At 37.6% G+C, this 22,166-nt stretch overlaps 1 protein-coding gene across 3 annotated transcripts in view; it reads left to right on the forward strand.

The window, feature by feature from the left end:
- Positions 1-20,842, forward strand: part of RPS6KC1 (ribosomal protein S6 kinase C1) — a 171,332-nt gene extending 150,490 nt beyond the window's left edge. For all 3 annotated transcript variants that reach the window (XM_059412680.1, XM_059412679.1, XM_059412681.1), the window contains 3 exons: positions 8,837-8,919; positions 9,991-10,086; positions 19,865-20,842. In XM_059412680.1, the coding sequence (XP_059268663.1) occupies positions 8,837-8,919; positions 9,991-10,086; positions 19,865-19,975 (290 nt within the window). In that variant the 3' untranslated portion in view covers positions 19,976-20,842. The remainder of the gene's footprint in view (positions 1-8,836; positions 8,920-9,990; positions 10,087-19,864) is intronic.
- The last annotated feature ends 1,324 nt before the right edge of the window (positions 20,843-22,166 follow it).

The raw sequence follows: 22,166 nt of genomic DNA on the forward strand, positions 1-22,166 counted from the left end.
GGGCTTGTCAGCTTTTTCCTTTGCAACACGCTGTCCCCTCAGAACAAACCGAGGCAGTCACTGCACTCTGCAGAGGGGAGCCCTGGAAGGCGCCCACCGCACCCCGATCTTTAAGCCAGCAGCATCACTTGGCTGGACTACTGCCCTCATCAACTGACTGACCTCCCTTCTCACCTGACTTCAGTCTGCGTTTCATCCAGCAGCCAGGGTGTGCTTTAGATCATGTTTGGAACTTTCTAGCCTAACACATATAAAAGTGTGAAAGGACTTGACATAGATCTCTATGTTTGATGGGACTTAAGGAAGATGAATGCAATGAGGCTTTTGTAGATGCTCTGAATCCTGGAATGAACTGTGCTACAGAACACAAGATGGATATATTTATTCAACAAACACTTATTAAGTGCCTCCTGTGCCTAGGAGCTAGAAATAAAAGACATAATTGGTATAGGATTGACAGTTGATTTTGAAAACTTACGTAAAAAAAATAAAAGAGCGAGAGACTACCCAAACAGAAGACATATACAATTGGTTACCTAGAATGTCAATAGACCTTTATTGGTGAATAGTTGCATTTATAGAATAGTAATTTACCACACCAATAAAAGATGTGCTTAGCTGTTTCTCTACTCAATATTTAGTTCCATATATTGTTGGATTAAAAAAAAAATTCTTTCTTCTGTGTTTCTTTCTCTTTGTTCTTTAGTCATCAGCTGTAGTGGAAGACTAATGCTCAGCCCCTGCATAGAAAATCTTTATACACAGCAAGAACTGGTGAGAGAAATTGACTAGAATTTTGTAATTCTAGTCCCTTTCAATTAGCAACAGATGCTGCAGGGAAAGACTGTCTGGAGGAACACAGTACTAATGTTTGCATGCTCTAGCTGACATGGAATGCTCATTGCAGAAGAAACATGTTCTTTTCCTTGGTCCAAGTATGTCACTAATGATAGACCAGATTTTTTTTCCATTTTTTTTTTCTTTTTTCTATTCCTATCTAACTAAGGCCATGGTGGCTTAATTCTTATATTGTTTTATTCAGCAAAGATCTCTCTTTTTTTCTAAAAGCTAATGTTTTTGTGTTACTTATGCTTTTTTCCCAGAAGCAAGAATTGCAATCCTTAAAGTCAGATACCTAAAATCAATTTTTTAAAAACTCTGTGGCATTAGAAAACTGTATCTCCTCTTCTCTCCCAAAGTATACTTACTACAGATTATCATTTTAATTTATTGCATAGATCTGTGCCTTTAGAATTGTTCCATCATTTTGATATTTGGATAAAGTGCTGTATCATTTCTGTGACAAATTCTTCTACCATCTAAATGTTGGTTTAATTTGACTATTACATAAATCCTTTATTTGCAACAATTGTTGCCATTTCATTGAGTTTTATATGCTCTCTTAATAGTTCCACAGTTACTAGAACTTTGAGAATGAAAAGAAATGAGGCTTCTAAGATTCTATTTATTAAAAAGGTATTAAAACAGTTTGGGAGAAATATTTAAAAACTTGTTCTAAATGAAAATAGAGTTTCTCTATATTTGAAATTCTCTTCTAAGAAAATTCTGAACTTACTTTATTTCCTATCATATCCTATGAGGAAGATAGCAGCAACAAAGCATACTGCCAGAGAGAGGTTATGGAATTGTCTGGAGATTTTTGCAATTGGGCAGCTGTGCGGTTAGGAAGGGTTAGGGGGAAGGATGAGATGGACCCTGTGTGCGTCTCCCTTGGTGAAAAACCAGGGAACAGAGTCAAGTGGTGTCATCAGTCTGAAACCGTGTCTTATCAAATCCATCCATCAAAGAACTAAACGTAGACTTTCAGATTCCCTTATTTATCAAGCAATACAGTAGTGACAAACTCTTAAAGAAAAGTAAATTCTGAATTTGGGATGTTGAGGGTACCAAATTGCCTAAAATGTAAGATCATTCGTCTTTGTCAAGCTTTGTGGAAAGGTTAGTCTTTATGTAAAACTCGAGTTTAACAAGCATTTTCTAGCTTTTTCAGTTCTGTAGTTTCCAGCGCAGTATTGTTATATTTGGTTAGTTTTGAGTCATGTCTCTGGCAAACCCATGGTTTAAACTGCATAATTAGTCCCAAGGGGCCGTGTGCCTGTTCTTAAGTATATGTCGTGATTTCGGTAATACTGGGGACCGCATGGTCTCTCCAAGTTCCTAAAAGAGAGTGTATACTTCTGTTCCTTCACTTTTCATGTAGGTGTTGGACGTTTTATGATTTCTTAAGTCCAAGCTTTCTGCTTTTTTGCTCCTGTATTTTCAGGAGTGATGATTATTATAGCTACAGTTTTGGGGTCAGGTTAGCATTATTATTTTTGACTATAAGAGGGAGACTTAGTAAATTGATTATCATAAGGACTGTAAAACTCTCTTATTCTATGTTTTTGCAAACCCTTTGACAGTATGGGTTACCAAGGCAGCATTATTTTTCTGAAAAATATCTTGGCTTGTTAAAGAGTGTTCTATGAGGTGTTAAACATGAGTAAAACAAAGGTAGGCAAAGCACATTTTATGTTGTGATATCTTTATTGTTTTATTGAAACATGTTTATTCACTTGTGAAATATGATGGTTTGAATCATTAGTATGAATCAGTAAGGTCCTATATGGTGTTAAGAATGTTAGAATTGATAGTGCTAAAATATGAATTCGAGAATTTTACTAAACTGTTCTCACATATTTGATGTCATTAAAAATTTTTGGATGGATTGAAATCTTATCTGGGGCCAGTTCTGTGTCTCCATTACATTAAAAGATGATAATGATTAGATTGACACTGATTCATTTTGTTTATCACCAGCTCTGTTAGGGAAATGGAGTAGTGCTGTGGATAGAAAGGAGAAAAAGGAAGTTTGAGGAACGTTAATCATTTTAGCATAGTCCTATTCTTTGGGGATGGTAGGTAATGGAGGGAGAAGTTGTTTTGAGAAAGGCTCAGGAGTGCTTTTGAAAACACTTTCAGGATCGTAAAACTACAGGTAGAAAAAATGGTAGAGATCTGGCTTCCCTCATTTTCAGAGTAAGCTTAGTATGATGTACTCAGCCAGGGTCAAATGGTAGCGTGTCCAGAGCCCTGTCCATATGTTTCTTTGATTCAAAGACAAAAATCCAGGATTCTTTGATAATACCATCTCTTTTTGCGTTTTGTGGGAATAGCCTTGAGAATTTGTTTTTTTTCTCAGGGAATAGTTCATTTTTCCCCTCCATCACTTTGTTTAATGCCTATACTATAGGAAGTATTGCTGCATTTGTGGAGAATAGAGATAATATTTTGCCACCTGGCAATGCAAATACAGAGTAGAGCAGCGAGGGAAGGGCATGTAGAAGCTATACACAGTGGTTTTTGTAGGAAAAATATGAAAATCGCCAAAACAGTGGTAAATTTATCCTTTGAAATATTTTTCTTTTTTTTCAGATTTAAAAAATTCAAGATAGGAGTTTAATGGGATTTCTTAGCTTTACTGTGTTACACTTTTAAAATAGTCTCACAGATTTATTTGGTATTTCTTCATATTCTCTGCTTTTGACATTAGATACATATACGTGTGGTAGTCGTCTTGTTGCTTTATGTATAAATCAGTACTCTTGGTTTATGCGTCAAATTTTTGTATAGGTTTTGCAAGTAAAGCAGTTTTAAACAGTTGTTTTGGCAGTCATACAGCCTTACGCTTCTTGTTGGCAGTTCAGAGTCTATCTGTTTTTTAAGTAAGCTCCAACCCTAGTGCGGAGCCCAATGTGGGGCTTGGTTGTGATCAAGACCTGAGCCGAGACTGAGTCGGACGCATAATCAGTTGAGCCACTCAGGAGCCCCATATTATTACTTTTTAATATAAGAATGATTAGTCCTTAAACAGTTTAAAGAGACAGCCCAAATCCTTCATTCTGGTTATTAAAAGAAAAAGGAAATTCTGTTTGAAAATCCTAAAGAAGAAATTCCACAAGTACTTACTCCAGTTGTAACATTTTTTTTTTTAAGATTTTACTTATTTATTTGATAGAGAGAGATCACAAGTAGATGGAGAGGCAGGCAGAGAGAGAGAGAGAGAGATGGAAACAGGCTCCCTGTTTCCCCGATGCGGGACTCGATCCCAGGACCCTGAGATCATGACCTGAGCCGAAGGCAGCAACTTAACCCACTGAGCCACCCAGGCGCCCTCCAGTTGTAACATTTAAAATTTTTTTTTAAAGGTTTTATTTATTTATTTGACAGAGAGAGAGAGAGACAGAGATCATAAGCAGGCAGAGAGGCAGGCAGAGGCAGAGAGAGAAGCAGGCTCCCCGCCGAGCGAGGAGCCCGATGCGGGGCTCCATCCCAGGACCCTGATCATGACCTGAGCCGAAGGCAGTGGCTCAACCCACTGAGCCACCCAGGCGCCCCCGGTTGTAACATTTAAATCTCCTAGCCATTAAGAAGTTCCTCTTTCTGTCTTACCTAAATACAAACTCTTTGTTGTATTTTTGAGTCATCTGTGAAAATCAGGTTGGTCAGTTGGTCATGATGTCAGTTTCACATTAATTAAGGAATCCCTGCTTAATACAAAGTCATTTTCAAAAGCTTTAAGCTGCATTCTAAGAGGATGGCTCCAAAACTTGTTTAGTGTCTTTTTCCCAGATTTTTGTAAAAAAAAATAAAATAAAATAAAAATAAAAATCACCTTTTCAGAGGTGTTCTCCTCCTTTACCAGCCCAATCAGAATAAAGATGGCATTCAGCCTAGGCACCTTTGTACTTTCAGAAGCAGTTTTTCTTAGATTAGGATCAACAGTCCCTTTCGGCCTGAGTACCATCAGAAAGTGTAAGCAAGTGACATCTAAGAAGAGGGAAGAAAGAGAAAGTCAGGGGAGAGGAAAAGAAGCTGGCTGTCGCTGGAAAAAAAGATGAGGGGAAGATCAAGGAAAGATGGAAAGAGAAATGAGGAGCACCAGAAGTAGACTGAAGTCCGAAGTGCTAGAGAAAAACCCACAGTGATGTTGGATGCTGGTCGGTGCTTCCTGGAGCAGAGAGCAAGCCGCGGGCGGAGGGAGACACCATTGGCTATAGGGACTACTTGGTCCTCTTGATACTGCCTGGGTTGCCTCCCTCACACTGGGGCCCAGCCACATTCGAAGCAGTATGTTGGTCATTATCTACCTGTTAAGGACTCTGGCAGAAGACTGTGAGGGCTTTTAGAACAGCATAGAACCAATGAACCTGTTCCTTGGACTCTTTTGTTGAGCCATTTCACAGAAACCAGTGACGGAGTACACGTTGTCTATCTCATGAAGTGCCTCAGACTTTTCTACCCAAGTAGAGGTGTAGGGGTGTTGAGGTGATACGAAATGGGTACCCTAGGGGACAAGTGAAATGTCATCCCGAAGTTTCTCAGAATTCTTTTTATCTTGTAAATCAAGGCAAATTGTGTATTCTGGCCCGTAATAGATCTGAGTTTCCTTTGCTAGCAAAACATTGTCCCACTCTCTCTCACAAGTATGAAAATCTTTGATGCCCAGGAAGATGGACTGTGCTTATCTGGTAGCTTTAAGGACCACCCAGCCATCACCCCCCTCCCCACCCCACCCCAGGGCCACAGTGATAAATGTCGCCCCGTGCTGGTTCCCAGCAGTGAATACTGGAGAATGGGCATAACATGTAGCCTTGGATGGGCTGGGCTGCACCCGCAATGACACCTTGGATCTTTTGCTGAGTAAAACGATGCCTTTATAGATTATGTTGGCCACTGATTGTATTACATAGCCTTCTCTCAGCAGCCCTCTGCTCAAATCTAATAGGAAACTCTGAGTATGGCTCTAGTCTAGAGCTCCTCAGAACATGTTTTTAGACCCTATAAAACCATCTAATAACTTTTCACAATTTTCTTTGGGTTGATAGGTCAAATGTTCCTCTTTCTTGGGCACAAACACGATATTCTTTCCCCTCCAAAGGCATCCTACCTAAGTAGGCTCTCCATAAGGTTGCTTGGAAATTTTAAAATATCATGTAAAATGTTAAATAGTTCTTGACATAGAGTAAGCTATCAATAAATGTTAGCTCTGACTTACTGTTGGGACTGTCATTGCAATGCATACCTTCTGTGAGCAGAGCAGCCGTCATACGTGGAGAGTGAGACTTCATGCTGGTCAGTCATTTTGGGTCTTGAGCTGTAAGCTGATACCTCCTTCATAAAACCAAGAAGTATATATGTATTACTCTATGATTAAAGAAAATTGAATAGCAAATTCTTGAGCAAAAAGTTATTAAAAAAAAAAAACAAACCATTAACTATGCTAGCAGGAAAACTTGAACTTGGTTTCCCATAATTTAGCGGTGTGGCCGGCTAATGGAGTTCCGTGGAGGAACAGGAACTAGCACTGTACCCAGTTTGCGCTGCTTATGTATGTTGGTTGAATGAATAAGATGGGTTGAGACCTGAATATACACATGCCCAAATAAGCGAGGCATTTAAACGTTATTTAATGCTCAGTTAGAAGCCATTTCAGAATTTTGAACAGGGAAATGATGTAATCCATTGCTTGCTTTAGACTGGACGGAAATGTTCAAGAAGTTATATTTGAGGACTGGACTATGGTCAGTTTTTTTTTACTTTTTTGAAGCTTCTAAGAACTTAGACTCTTCCTAAAGTTTTTAGAGCATATTTTTGAAGGTGACAGTGCCTCTCTATCGGGAGGTTGAGAAGGTGGTGGGGGCAGTGAATTTGAACCTGGGAAGGACAGCATAAGTACTTTGAATGAGAGCTCCCAAAGAGTTGTCCTTCAGGAGAATCACTATTTTAGGAAATCCTTGAGTATCAAAATCATAGAACTTAGAGCTAAAGTTAACCAAGAGGCCCTCGGATGTAACCCGCTTGCAGCCTTCCGTTATACATGAGATCGAGTAGATTCCTCAGGGCCCTTCACCCAGGCCTCTTGATTTCCAGTCTGTGTTGCGCTTTCTCATATGTAATACATTTACGCTGCGGAGAAAGGGTGGAGGCGGATTCTTAGGGAGGATTGGCCAGCATAGCTTCACCTTCCTGCTCCAGCACACCCGAATGTTTTCATGTTTTCTTGCTATCTGTTCAAAACGCACCGCTTAGCTATTCATGTAGGTTCCTAAGTATAGGGATGGAAATAAACATGTTATCCCCTCAGAGGCAAATCACTAAAATATTTTGTCATTTTTTTCCCACCAGTCTTTTTTAAAAATACATACTTCTAAAATTAGAATTCTCTTGTTTTATGCCTTGTTTTTTAATATCCATTTACTTACATACTTAAACTTTATATGAGTACATCATTTAAAATGCTTATGTAGTAATATTCCATCATACTGATGTGTGTGTGTATGCATACACACACACACCAATATATTTACAATGTGTATATAATTAAATCTCTGTTGTTAGATCTCAGTTTTTCAAACAAGGTGCTGCTTTATAAATGCAAATGACATCAACAGGCTTAGGAGACTTTTAGTCATTCACACAGTAGTTTGAGTGGTTAAGATCTATGTTTTCTTTTTACCACCTGGTTGAGAGCAGCTCATTAGAGAATGGAGGTTGTGATTTGACCCCGAGTGCATCCCGGGAAGAAAGACTGGGTAGGGGCTGGTGTGGAGAGAAGCACTTCTTCATAGGCCGCTTGAGTTCCAGAAGAGGGTAGGTGCCAGGATCTGGAAGATAATATCGAATAGGAGGAATTTCAGTGTTTCCATAGGAAGGGCTCTGTTTTCTTTTTCTGGTCCACCTGACCTTTGCTCCAAGGCTTAAACCTCAAGCTCTTTTCTGAGTTTTATGGTTCTTCTATGCAGTACTTGTACAAAGTATTGGTTAAAAGGCTGGGCACGTGAGCACCACTTCAGTTATTTCCAATTTCTGACCTAATTCCTTCAAAACTTTTGAGCTTTATTTGTATGAGTTGTGGATTACCCTCCACCCAAATATTGAGTGTGTGGTGTCAGCCAAATGGAAGTGAAGGGTTAGACATTGACAGGCTTAGCGACTAATCGAATGCCGTTAGGGAAGAACAGGAAAGCATCAAACAGACGTAGGGGCTAAAAGCCTCAGAAGTGGTAAAATGAGGAGTGTTGCTGATTTGCGGAGAAACCTGGAAAATGACACCTGAAAACTCATTGCATTTCGGGAACTCAGGCTGGTGAAAGATAGGGCTAACGCAGATAAGACTGTAATTTGTAGATATTCTAAACACTCTTATCTTATCCAGTAGTTTCAGTTAGGGCTTAAAACAACGTATCTGTACTTCTAAATATCAAAATGGGTAAATTTGCATTTCACATGCTCCTCCTTTAGTTGAAAACGATTATATAGGAGAGAGGTGGTATTATAAATCAGGTTTTAGTTCTGCTGCTGATTTACTGTATGACATTGGACAAGGCATTTCACTTCTGCCTCTAATCTGTAATTAAAAGGATAATTACTGGTTTAAATAATTTTTGAAGTTCCTTCTGAACCTAGAGTCTTTATTTCTAAAACAAAAAATGACCCAAGGTAGCATTGGCTGTACTTTCTTGAATTTGAAAAAATTAAGCAAAATGCTGATCTGGTAGATTCATAGAACTTTTAAGTGTAGCTTCTTGAAGGTGTCCCTCTATCAACTAAAGAACAAATGTCTCGGTTTAATATATGACTGCATAAAAAAAAAAAAAATGCAACCACAGTAGGTGACCAAAGGGGATAAGTAACTTTCAGGAATTTTGAAAGCCCAGTAGTATTTAGTATATGCTCTCTCAGCATTAAAAAGGTCACCTTGCTAATACATGTTAATTTTGAAAGTTGGATTGACCTTTGGAATTTTAATATCAACCTTTTTTGGTGTGTTTAGAGGTTGGAGCAATCACAGAAGAAACAGAAGCCTGTGATTGGTGGAGTTTGGGTGCTGTCCTCTTTGAACTTCTCACTGGCAAGGTAAGCAGTGACCTGGACGTTTAATAAGTTTACCCAGATGCTACCTTAATTTCAAATTGAGAACATTTAGCCTTTGCCTTTAGTTTTTAGATCAGGGACTAAATAGGAAAACCTTTGATTTTTTTTTTTCTTTTTTTAAGGCAGAAAAAGGCAAGTTCATCTAGATTCCAGATGTTTTAAAAAAAAAGTATTACATTGAATAATAAAATTCTGTTTTGTCATAATGTTAGTACATAGACATATTACTAAACATTCTTTCTCTTCATTATCTGTGATTCAGTTTTAACAGTATTAAATCTGTAATGTTCATGTAAGGATGTATGAGAATTCTCTGGATGTTTTAAAAATCTTGCTGGGAAGCAGGAAGGAATTCTCATTTTAGAAAATTAATGTAGATATAAAAGGTAGCATTGCCTTTTTTCTCAATACTGTAAATTTTTCTATTCTAGCTTAAGGACAGAATTTATACTCTTTCTGATCAATAACTTTTAAGTAGGATGGTTGTGTTCATAGACTCTAATAGTATTGTGCACATTGCTTCCTGGGATGATAACAGAGGAGATGAACAGTCCTACTTTTGTAAGTAGTCATCTACCTTGAATATGTAAGCACTACTGAACTCTTAAGATTGTTGTGGATTATTACAGATCACCTACATGTACAACTAAATCATGAAGTGCTATAAATATATAAAGTGTTATTATTAACCAGTTCTAAACTTAGAAGGTTTTTAAGAACATTACAAAATTCAGAGATACCAAGTCCCTTTTTAAATTTCTGTGTGCAATATAAGGTTTTTTATTATGAGCCATTCCCTGTATAACTAAGGGGAAAGGGCCAGCAGCAGAAGCTTCTGATGTGATTTTGATGATTGCCTTCATTTCAGTTCGAACGAAGTCCTATACTCTCATGGCCCTTGGCCTAAACTGCTTAGGAGAGAGACACTGTGTTGATTACTGCACCTCCAGTTAAGATGGTTTTGAGCTTTCTGTACTTGCTGTCCATAAATCTTGTGATAGAACAGCAAATGATGTTTTTGGGATAAGAAGTGTACCTGATTGATTATTTCAGAGTCTGGTTGAGTGCCATCCGGCAGGAATAAATACTCACACTACTTTGAACATGCCAGAATGTGTCTCTGAAGAGGCTCGCTCACTCATACAACAGGTAACTTAACTGACCTACTCGCCAAGTATATCAGCCATGCAAATTAGTGGAGTCCATAGTTATAAAACCTTAAAGAAATTAGTTTGGGGCAAGAAAGATTCATTACTAATTCAGAACTGATACTGTGTATGGTTAAGCTTCTGCTGTTATTTAAGTATTAGTGGGGTCAGAGAGAGCAGTTAAAGCTTATTGGTGTGTAAGTCTTCCCGCCCCCCCAAAAATGCAGGCTAATGTTTAGTCAATTTCATATATTTGTGTAGGTGTGAGATTTAAGTATCATTTTCAGTTTGTCTGGAGCTGCTTTGTTTCTGCTTTTACATTTTGTAACCATGTATGATGGCCTTTTTTTTCCTTTTCTTTTTTTTTTTTTTTTTTGACTAGATATTTTCAATCTTTAATTCCTATTCAAAAACTTGGGAATAGGTTACTCAGGTTGCTTTGGAGAAAAGTGGTCTTAGAAAACCTTGCCTAGTTAGATTACTCCTGGCTTCATCCATCGTTGGAACTTGGGCGCTGATATATTGATGTCAGTGCATTTTCTGTGGCTTTAAGAAAGAGACTATTGCTAATTAAAGTTCAGTATCCCAGAGGTAGGCTTGGAACTCCATTGAGCTTCTTAAATAGATTCCTCACATTTAAAATGCTCCTCTAGTTTTGAATAGTGAGTTTTGGTGAGTATACTGAGGGCTATCAGCATTGCGGTATGATAGGCTCACAGCAAATCAGCAGAATTGTCAGGCCGAGGATCCTTATTATTTTATGAGAAATATAAAGGGAAGGGTTATTTGAAAAAAGATCAAGAACTGACATTTTTGTTTCAAGAAACCTGATTTATTTTTTTTAATCAGAAAAAAACAAAATAAAAAAAATAGACAAAGGGGGAGAGGAGAACATATTATTAAGAAGAGAATTACCTAGTATTCCCTTGAAGAGTGATTTGGGTTTCATTCAACAAATACATGCACGAATATGTGTAAGACGTAGTGCTGTAAGCCATGCGCGTAACTGTATAATAGATGGATTGGATCAAAGACATCAGAGGCTAAAAAACTACTCTGGCAAGTCAAGGTAAGGAGGGGTTCTAGTTGGTGCAGTGATAGTATTAGGAAAGTTTTTGTGGAGCCCTAGAATTTTGGCACGACAAGGTGGGAGGTGGGGGGAATAATGAGGCGCAAGGAACAGCTTCAGTGAGGGAAGGATCCCAAAGACTCCAATTGGGAAGTCAAGAGTTGGTTTATCTGGAGTGGAGGGATGAATATAGGAATGAGTAATAGTAGTGGCCGGGTGTGGAAAGGTAAGTTGGAGTTCTCTTACGGGGTTCTGTTATCAGTCACCAGGAAAGAGTGATCATGCTTAATTCAGTTTAAAAAAAAAAAAAAAAAAAAAAAGGTGTTTGAAGTTTTTGTGCAGAAGAATGAAAGGATTAGAGTTGTGCTTTAGGAAGATTAAATTTTCCCAGAGAATGTAGAACATAAAGAAACATAACCAGGTTGGAAATAATGAGATGGGACTACCCTTGAGCACTTCGCAAAAGGATTAAGAGGTAATGCAAAGATATAGAACGTGTTTCATTCTAAGGGGAAAGAAAGACAGCTTCTCATTTGATTTCATCTTATTTGTTGTGGCACAACAAGGTAAATTCCAAGTATTTTTTTGGTAAATAATTTGAGGAAAGCTCGCAAATGCTTTTTGTTTGTTTGTTTCCCTCCTTAAAGTCCTTATTATGTAATACTGAGAATAGAATTCCCTGCATAATTTATAAAGGACTGCTGCTCTTGTCTTTATTAGAAATCATGTATAAAGGAATCTTGGCTGAAGATATGTTAAATCCTCTGATACAGATATGTATATTATGTAGTAAATCAGCATTCTGTCATTGGCCTGCCTAAGGAAACTACCACTCATGTTGAGGAAACATCATCAGGAAAGGGAAAAGGGGTCTCTTGGCATGATTAGCAATTTGTCATTTTGACTTTCCTCTTCCACTACCTCACAGGCCATGGGGTCATGTAAAAAAAATCACAAAATGATTTATATGGAAATAATTATTCTGTTTTGGGGAGATTTCCCCCTCTTTGGTCTTTCATCTCCTTGCCTTCTTCCTAGATTTCATAATCCCTTGTACCCATGGTTCAGTCATCTCAGCCATATGTATGCTAAAGTAGACGTAGTTATATTGTAAATGCAATTCAAAGAAAGAGGCTTACATTTTACAACTCCTCAGAGCACGTATATCTGTACTTCACAGTGTACATTTAGTTAACTGTGACACAGTTGTTTTGTTAGTAGAAAAATACTATATGAGAAAAAAAACCTTTAAAACAAATTTTTGTGTCTTCATCGCTCAGCTTTATTACTTGAGTATTTTTCAGGAGAACGGAGGTTGGCAGTGACTGTTTTGGTTCTGTCACCGGCTGACACATTTGCTTAAGCCACAGAACCTTTGTGTGGTCTCTCTTGAGGCCTGGTATATTATTTAAAATGGCAGGATAAACAAGATCGTCATGGGTAAGGCAATTATACTTTTGCCTCTAGATAATATATTTACGGATTTGTAGCAAAGTCCATGAACTAATTAAGTTGATTTTAGTAAAAGTCCAAAATGGGAATCTTTATTGGAATTTCTTAATGAGGTCATGTTTTGGAAGGAATAGGGGTGGAGAAGCCAATTGTAACAAAGAAGAAAGAACTTTTCCACGTTCATTTGTTTGCTAAAATATTAAAAATATTCTATAGTTATATTTAATTTGTACCAATGTTTGATATTTTAAATTTATATTAAATTGTTTGATGCCTCCCCTATTTCAGTTGGTTAGATACGAGCTGTCAGATTTTGAAAATGGTTTTGATCCATTTGGGCTACTCTTAACAATGTTTTACAATAGCAGCTTTTCACTTAACACCTTTTAGCAATACCTAATATTAAAAATCTTTGAGCAGTTAGCTTTAGTAAACAGTAGTCATTTTGAATGCTAGATACAGTAATTTCAAGTGAGAAGATTGAGTACAGTCTTTTAAGTATGTGCTTCCCCCCTCTTGTGTATTTGGTAATATGAAAGTGAAGTAGTAGATTCTTGGCATTTGGAAAAATTACATACTCACGAAGCAGTCTAATGTTATGTTGAAGAGCATGGAGCCCTAGTGCTAAATTCACATCTTGTCTTTGCTACTTACTACTTGTATGATCTTACATAAGTTACTTTATTTCTCTGAGTCTCTGTTTTCTCGTCTAGAGAGAGAATAGAATAGTAGCTATTAGTATAAAATTGTTGTGAATTACATCAATTAAACTATGCTAAGTACTTAGAATAATGCCTGGCACACAGTGAGTATCACATAAATGTTTTATATTGTTATTGAAGGGCAGTGCTGAAGGTTCATAATATATAGTAATTTGATGAAGGATGTGTTGAATTGGGCTGCTGATGTAAGGGTGAGGCAACTGCTGATGAGAGAGGTTGAAAAGGTCTAAAAAAGTAGTGGACTGGCACATAATAGGAAGTCAATTGATATTTTTCATATAAATAATTGAATTAATTATAAATGAACAAAAAAATAGAAATAAAGGTAAAAAGAGAAGAAACAAGTTTTGGTTGAATACATAGAAACATTAATATAAAGAAATCATTTAAATATTTCAGGTTACTATAGGAATATTCTCAAATTTGAATGGCTATAGCCATATGAGGAAGTTGGCACATTCTCTCTTGAGAAAGGAAGTTATAACATTGGACAGAATTGGCGAAAACAACCATCTCAGTGCTCTGGAAATTGATCAGAGGGATACAACAACCTGAAAAGTGTTTATGCTTTAAAAACAGCCAAACCTAAGGAAAGAAGAGTTGGGACTCTGTGGCAGTATTGCCTGGACTGCTTCCATTCTCTTTTCTCCGCTTGGTCAGGTGTGAGGTTCCTTCCAGATTGAAGCAGGCCATGAGGACCAACTCTGAGGTTGCATGCCTGTGTATAGGAGCAGGGAAGGATCCCAACTGAAAGCAAGAAACCAGGGGAGATTTGTAAGTGGCCTAAAATTTTAATGTGTTCTCCTACGCATCGATAGAGGACAGAAGCTTTAGGGGCTGAGGTTTAATGTTCCCTCCTTTCAATCACAGATTGGCCACTAAGCTATGCACACACAGGGTGATCCTAGGAAGTGAAGCTCAAAAACAAAAACAAGGAAACAAGGATGAATAGAGATAGCAACAGCTGCTTGTCACAGAGATGGGAAGAGCAGATTTACAGATCTAGCTGAAATAAGTTACCAAACAACAAACGAACAACAGCAATGATAGTAGTCTTCTTGGGGAACAAAGTTGGGCTCTAGAGTTGCTAGAATATACAGCAATGACAGTAGTCTTCTTGGGGAACAAAGTTGGGCTCTAGAGTTGCTAGAATATGTCATCCATATTCAGGTGTAAACCTGGTGATTCACAGACCTGTACCCCTGGAGATAAAAATATATGTTTATAAAAAATAAAAAATTAAAAAGCTAAAAAAAAAGAATATGTCATCCAAAATGTCCCATCTTCAGCAAATATATGGTATACACAGAAACAAAAAAATGTGACTCATATGCAGGGAAAAAAAGCAGTCAGTAGAAATTGACTCTGAATGTCCCCAGGTTGAATGAAATAGACTTCAAAGTGGTTATTGTAAATACGTTGAAAGAACTAAAGGAAACCATGTTTAAAGAATTAAAGGAAAGTACAACAATGAATCAGCAAATAGAAATTTTCAATAAGGAGATACAAATTATATTTTTTAAAAAGAACCAAATAGAATTCTCAAGTTGAAAAATACAATAATAACAATAATTATTGTTTTAATAATTGAAATTCAGTAGGGGGAAGAATTCATTAGAGCATCTCAATAGCAAATTTGAGATAAATTAGGGAAGAATCAATGAACTTGAAGATAGAATGATAGAAATGATCAAATCTGAGGGGAAAAAAAGACCAGAAAAAAGAAAAGTGAACAGGGCTACAGAAACCTGTATGATAATATCAGATGTACCAGAGAGTCCCAGAAGGAAAGAAAGAGAGGAAGGGGGAGCAAAAGTATTTGAAAAAGTAATGGCTGGAAACACCCTAAATGTGATGAAAAATGTTGATAGGCATCCAAGAAGCTCAATGGACTTTAAATAGGAAAATATACCTAGTTATATTGTTGCAAGACAAAAACAAAGAGGAAAATCTTGAAAGCAGCAAAAGAAAAACCACTCACTTTATACAAGGAAACCTTAGTGTCTGACTTCTCATCAAAAATGAAGGAAGACAGTGTACACTTCCAGCTATAAAATAAGTACACCGTGGAGATTAAAAGTACTAGGTAGGGAATGTAGTCAATAATATTGTAATAACACTGTATGGTGACAAACGTGATTACACCTACTGTGGTAAGCACTGAGTGAAGTACAGATTGTTGCATCAATATGTTGTACACCTGAAACTAATATAGCATTGTATGTCAATTATATACTTTAATAATAATGATAAATGATAATAATAATACCAGTGGAAGACAGAAGACAGTGAAATGTCCTATTCAGAGAGCCAAAAGGAAGTTAATCAACTAAGAATTCTATATCCAGCAAAATCATCCTTCAAAAATGAAGATAAAGGGGCACCTGGGTGGCTCAGCGGGTTAAAGCCTGTGCCTTAGGCTCAGGTCATGATCCCAGGATCCTAGGATCGAGCCCCGTGTTGGGCTCTCTGCTCAGCAGGGAGCCTGCTTCCTCCTCTCTCTCTGTGCCTGCCTCTCTGCCTACTTGTGATCTCTGTCTGTCAAATAAATAAATAAAATCTTTAAAAAAAAAATGAAGATAAAATAAAGAAATACCTGAATAAAGACAGAATTCTTTGCTAGACTTGCCTTGCAAGAAACAATGCAGGAAGTCCTTCAGGCTGAAAGGAAGTAATGACACCACATAGTAAATTGAATCTGTAGGAGGAAGTGAAGAAGACTGGAATGGTAAAATAGGAGTCGGTGAGAAAGACAATGAAAAAGACTATTTTTTTTCCTCATTTTTCTTCTCAACTTCTTCTAAAAGACCTAAGATTATATGAAACTAATTATAACATGCTGTTGAGTTTATAATATACAAATGTAATATCTTACATATATGACAATAATAGACAAAAGTAGAAGGAATGGAACTATAGTAGAGCAGAATTTCTGCATTTCCCTGGAATTAACTTAGTCTTAATCTGAAGTAGATTGTGATAAATTTTAATTTTTTTTTAGAGAAAGGGGGGAGGGGCAAAAGAAGAGTGGGAGAGAAAGAATCCCAAATAGGCTTCATGCCCAGTGCAGAGCCCAGCGTGGGGCTTGATCCTATAACCCCGAGATCATGACCTGAGTCGAAATCAAGAGTCAGATGCTCAACTGACTGAGCTACCCAGGTGCCCCATAGATTATGATAAAGTAAGATGCATATTGTAATCCTTACAGCAACCACTTAAAAAAAAATAGTAAAAGAAAATTAATAGAGGAACTGAAATAGTATAGTAAAAAGTATTGATACAAAAGAAAGCCATAAAAGAGGAACAAAAAAGATAGTAGATGTAGAAAACAAATAGCAAAATGGCAAATTTAAACCCACCACATCAATAATTAAAATTCAATATGGATGTCTAAATATGCAAAAACAAAAGGAATTTTGTTAAATATTATTATTAAACTGGATAAAAAGTAAGGTTCAGTTATCTTGTATATAAGAGATACACCTGCAATTCAAAGACACAAATAGGTTGAAAGGAAAAAATGGGAAAAGGTAAATCATGCAGACAGTAACCCTAAGAGAGCTGAAGTGGCTGCATTAAATTCCTGACAAAACAGATGTGAAGACAAAAGACTTACTAGAAACTAAGATACTTCATTGTGACAAATGATCAGTACATAGAAAGATAGAACAATGAATGTATATGCTCTAATAACAGCCTCTATACATATGAAGCAAAATATGACTGAATTGAAGGGAAAATAGGCAATCCAATAATAATAAATGGAAGCTTCAATACCCTGTTCCCGATAAATGATAGAAAATCAGCAAGGATACTGAGAAGACTTCAACATTATCTAACATCTATGACATATATGGAACAATGATGGCAGAATACATTCTCATCACATGTATGTAGAACATTCTCCAAGATAGAACACCACACAAGCTTCAGTATTAAAGGTGGATTAAGATCATACAACATACTCTTATCATAACAGTTTAATTAGAAATCAGAAAGAGATCTGGTGAGTCCACAAATATTTGGAAATTAAACAACACATTTCTACATAACCTATGAGTCAAAGAAGAAGTATCAGGAGAAGCTAGAAAGTATTTTTAGTGGAATGAAAACACAGAATATATAAAAATTTTTCAGATGCAGCTGTCAGTTATTGAGGAAAATTTATGGCTTATAAACACCTATACCATATCAGAAAAGAAGGAAGGTCTCAAATGAAAGTCTCACCAGCACCTTAGGAAACTAGAAAATTCTTGTGTTATTAGAGCAAAGATAGGCATATAGATCTTTGGGACAGAATTGAGTATCCAGAAATAAACCCTTATATTTATGGTCAGTTGATTTTCAGTAAAGGTGCTGGGAGAATTTGATGGTGAAAAAATAGTCTTTTCAACAAATGGTGCTGGGAAAATCAAATAAGTGCTGAAACCAAAATGAACTAAGACCCTTACCTTCGTACCATATCCAAAAATTAACTCAAAATAGCTCTTAGGCTTGTTTAGCTGGGAGCTAAAACTAAAAATTGTAGAAGAAACCATAGGAGAAAATCTTCTTGAGGGGTTAGGCAAAGAGTTATTAGATATGACACCAAAAATATCTATAAAAGAAAACAATTGATAATGTGGCCTTCATTAAAATTAAAAACTTTTATACTTCAAAAGATATCAGGAAATGAAAAGACAAGCCACAGAGTGGGAGAAAATATTTCAAATCATGTAACTAATAGGGACTTGATTTCGGAATGTGTAGAGAACTATTACAGGGCTAAGTTGGTAGAGCGTACAATTGTTGATCTTGGGGTTGTAATTTTGAGCCCCACATTGGGTGTAAGGATTACCTAAAATCAAGACTTTACCAAAAAAAAAAAAAAGGAATTGTATAACTCAATAAGAAGACAATTCAGTATAAAATGGGCAAAGAGGGTGCCTGGGTGGCTCGGTGGGTTAAGCTTCTGCCTTCGGCTCAGGTCATGATCTCAGGGTCCTGGTATAGAGTCCTGCATGGGGCTCTCTGCTCATCAGGGAGCCTCTCCCTCTGTGCCTACTTGTGATCTCTCTCTCTGTCAAATAAATAAATAAAATATTAAAAAAGAGGGAGCCAAGATCCACCAAGGAAGCCCTATGAATGGCTTGGCCATGGAAGGATGCTCACCATCATTACTCCCTAGGGAATACAGATTCAAATCATAATAAGATGCCAGTAATACCCACCAAAAGGGCTTTCATCAAGATAGACAGTATCAGGTATTTGTAAGTTTTTCTAAACTGGAACTCGCATACATTGCTGGTGGGAATGTATAATGGTGCAGCTGCTTTAGAAAGGTTTGGCAGTTTATTAAAAAGCTAAACATAGGGCGCCTGGGTGGCTCAGTGGGTTAAGCCGCTGCCTTCGGCTCAGGTCATGATCTCGGGGTCCTGGGATCGAGTCCCGCGTCGGGCTCTCTGCTCAGCAGGGAGCCTGCTTCCTTCTCTCTGCCTGCCTCTCTGCCTACTTGTGTTCTGTCAAATAAATAAAAATAAAAAAAATCTTTAAAAAAAAAAAAAAAAAAAAAAAAGCTAAACATAAATTTGCCACATGACCCAGCAGTTTGCTCTTAGGAATATCCTTGAGAGAAATGAAGACATATGTTTACACAAAGACATATATGTGAATGTTAATAGTATTCTCATTATGGCCTCAGTCTGGAAAGACTACATTCCTATTGACTGGTGCAGATTAACAAATATGTTCTCTCCGAAAAATGGAATACTATTTATTCAGAAGTAAAAGGTAACAAGCTGTTGGTACCTGCTACAACATGGGTGAATCTGAAGAACATTATGCTAAGCGAAAGAAGGCAGCTACAAAAGGCAAACATCTTTTATGAGTCCATTTACATGAAATACCCAGGAAGGTCACATTTATAGAGACTAAAAGCAGATCAGTGTTTGCCTAGGGCTGGCGATGGAAGTCAGAATTAACGCAGACAGCATGAGGAGACTTTTTAGGGTGATTAAAGTATTCTGAAACTGGATTATGTGATGGTTCCACAACTTTTTACACTTACTGAGAATCACTGAATCATGTATTTACAGCAGATGAATTTTATGCTGTAGAAATCATCCCTCAGTAAAGCTGTTAAAACAAAATTTGAGGGTGCACGAACATCTCAAGACACATTATTTCAGCATGCCCATGAAAGGAGTAACTGGACGTCCCAGATTTGGGCGCAATATCTAATTAATGTCATGATGTGCTTTGGAATAGGACTCTGATAGGTGTAACTGTCCTGTTATACTATGAGTTGGAGAGAACCGAAGTGAGTTACTCGAGGTTGTGTTTCAAATCAGTTGAAAAGCCATCTCAGATATCCCCCACCATCCCACAGCTACAGTGGTGTTAGCCATAGCTCCTTTCCTGGGCAGTCTCATGAGTTGGCAGTTTATCAAGTCCATTGTCAACTGGGGTTGAATCGAGCAGTTCTTTCCTTTCATCTATTTTTGTTTTCCTTTGATTCACCTTTGATTCCGATCACTCACTACATCCTTCCTTCGCAGCTCTTGCAGTTCAACCCTATGGAGCGTCTTGGTGCTGGTGTTGCTGGTGTTGAAGATATCAAATCTCATCCATTTTTTACCCCTGTGGATTGGGCAGAACTGATGAGATGAGCATAAGACAGGGTTCTCGGCGCACATTCCGACCTTGTCTGTGACAGGCGTCCCCATCACAGAGGCAGCCCTGCCTCGCACTCGCCGAGGGAGCACCGAGACCTTGGGATAAAGACCTTTAGAGGAAATGGAAGAAAAAAGGCTGAACGAGAACACTTTCTTTACTGTTATTTTCAGGACAGGATATTGGCTACATTTGCAAGGGGGAATTGATATACAAGCCTTTAAACAAGGTGTGATCTTTATTTTATCTGCATTTAGTGTTGCAGATGAGTTGTAAACCCAACGGAAGAAGGAATGCCCTTCAAGAACTTCCTCTGAAAGCTCCAAGTGTACATGTAGGTGTTACTTGAAAGGAGGACCTTTCCATGGCAGCTAATAGTAGCTTTCTGCTAAGCAAGATTGGCTTATACGATCATAATTAATATTTGCTGAATAATACACTAAAAGTGCTTCATGAATAGTGTCATCTGTGGAGCTTAAAAAGTGAGAAAAAAAGAATATATACATCATGCCTGATAGAAAACATGTACCATGATACTTTATAATTAGGGTATGCTGAATGTGGTTCCATATTGTTTCATACTTCAGAAGCCCACCGAGAAGAAAACACTCCCATTGCCAACTTCATATGCTTTGTTGGTTGATACTATGGAAGGGTTCATATACAACACTCACCGTCTCTCTTCAACTTCATCTTTCTGCTCCGTACACCTGTTGCCTTTTCTCTCATATCTGTTGCCCCTTCCTCTACTAGTACATTTGCAACAAAAAGGGAAGGGAGTATTTATTTCCCCAAATTGTATCAACTTAATAAGAACTAAGAAATCATGATTATAAAATAAACGTGATAAAAATTGAAATCTCTCCTTCATTTAATGGCTTAAGTTTTTTGTTTTGCTTTGTTTTAGAAAGGCCTCTCCTTCTTTCCTCTTGGAATTTTAGCAATTTCTGCTGCTTCTTATGCTTACCTTCATTTTAGGTTTTTGGTTTGGTATAGTAAGAACCAAAGGATCTCATCTAAATAGAAGTGAATGGCAATCCTATTTTATTACTTAGTGATGGGATTTCCAGATCTGACCTCCTAACCTACGTGACATGATGTAGAAAGAATACGAGTACTTACAACTCTCCAAACATTTGTATTTGTTATTTCTGTATGTTGCTACGATAGCTCCTGCCTTTGTGCCTTGTTTATAACAACTTAAAAATGTTTTTGAAGCATTACTGTCTTTTTAAAACCTTATCCAAAGAAGAAAGAATAAGTCAGTTTTTCGGAGTTAGGAGCCATCAGAAATAATGAAGGTCTTCCATATATCTCAATCCTTTGGGCTTTTGAGTTCTGTGTGGGATCCCATTTCTTCTCCAAGAGCATCTCTCCAGCTTCCATCTGCCGTCAGCCGGGTCCTCCCACCAAAGTAAATGGAAGCAGAAAATGCTTTAGTGAAACAAAGGAAATGTGCAAGCATTTTTTTCTTTTTCTGTTTTCCTACCTCCCCCTTTTCCTTCTGGTTCCCTTATAACCTGAACGTCAGATGAAGGACTGCAACAACACCAGGATGGCGAGCAGGTCACCGGGATCAAAGCGTGATCACGATGACATCACTGCCTGGAACTGGGTTTCAGCTCACCAGCCCCCCTGGCCTCATAACAGGAACTTGTGCAGGTGAGACCAAAGAATGACTTCCTGTGTGGGACCAGTAGGAAATCTGCAAGTACTTAGAGCTAGCCATGGCAGAGCTTCCTTCCAGAAGTGCCCTCTGACATGAAAGCAGGACTTCCCAGCTAAGGTGAAGCTCCCAGCCCCGCCACATGATTTTGGTTCCTTGGATTCAGGACAGTAATGTCGACAGATGGCTGCTGTGACTATGTGATGACAGTTCCATTGCTTCAGCTCCCTCTCTCTCTCTCTCTCTTTGGTTGGAACTTAATGTAAATACATCATCCATAATCATGATGGACACGAATTATTATCGTAAGAAACACATAAGTTATGGCTTTGGGGGTGGTGAACCCAAGTCTGTTTTTATTTGATGATGTATATTAAAATATTAGTATTTCTAATGCTTTGGGTGATCCTGCTTTTTTGTTGTTGTTTTTAATTTTTATTTTTTTGAGCATATGGCCTGTGGGCCCAAACATAACTTGCCACTTTGTATTTTTCATTTGATTTTTTTAGTGAAATAAAACA

This window comes from Mustela nigripes, chromosome 10 (genome assembly GCF_022355385.1).
Source record: "Mustela nigripes isolate SB6536 chromosome 10, MUSNIG.SB6536, whole genome shotgun sequence".
In the NCBI taxonomy this organism is placed as follows: Eukaryota; Metazoa; Chordata; class Mammalia; order Carnivora; family Mustelidae; genus Mustela; species Mustela nigripes.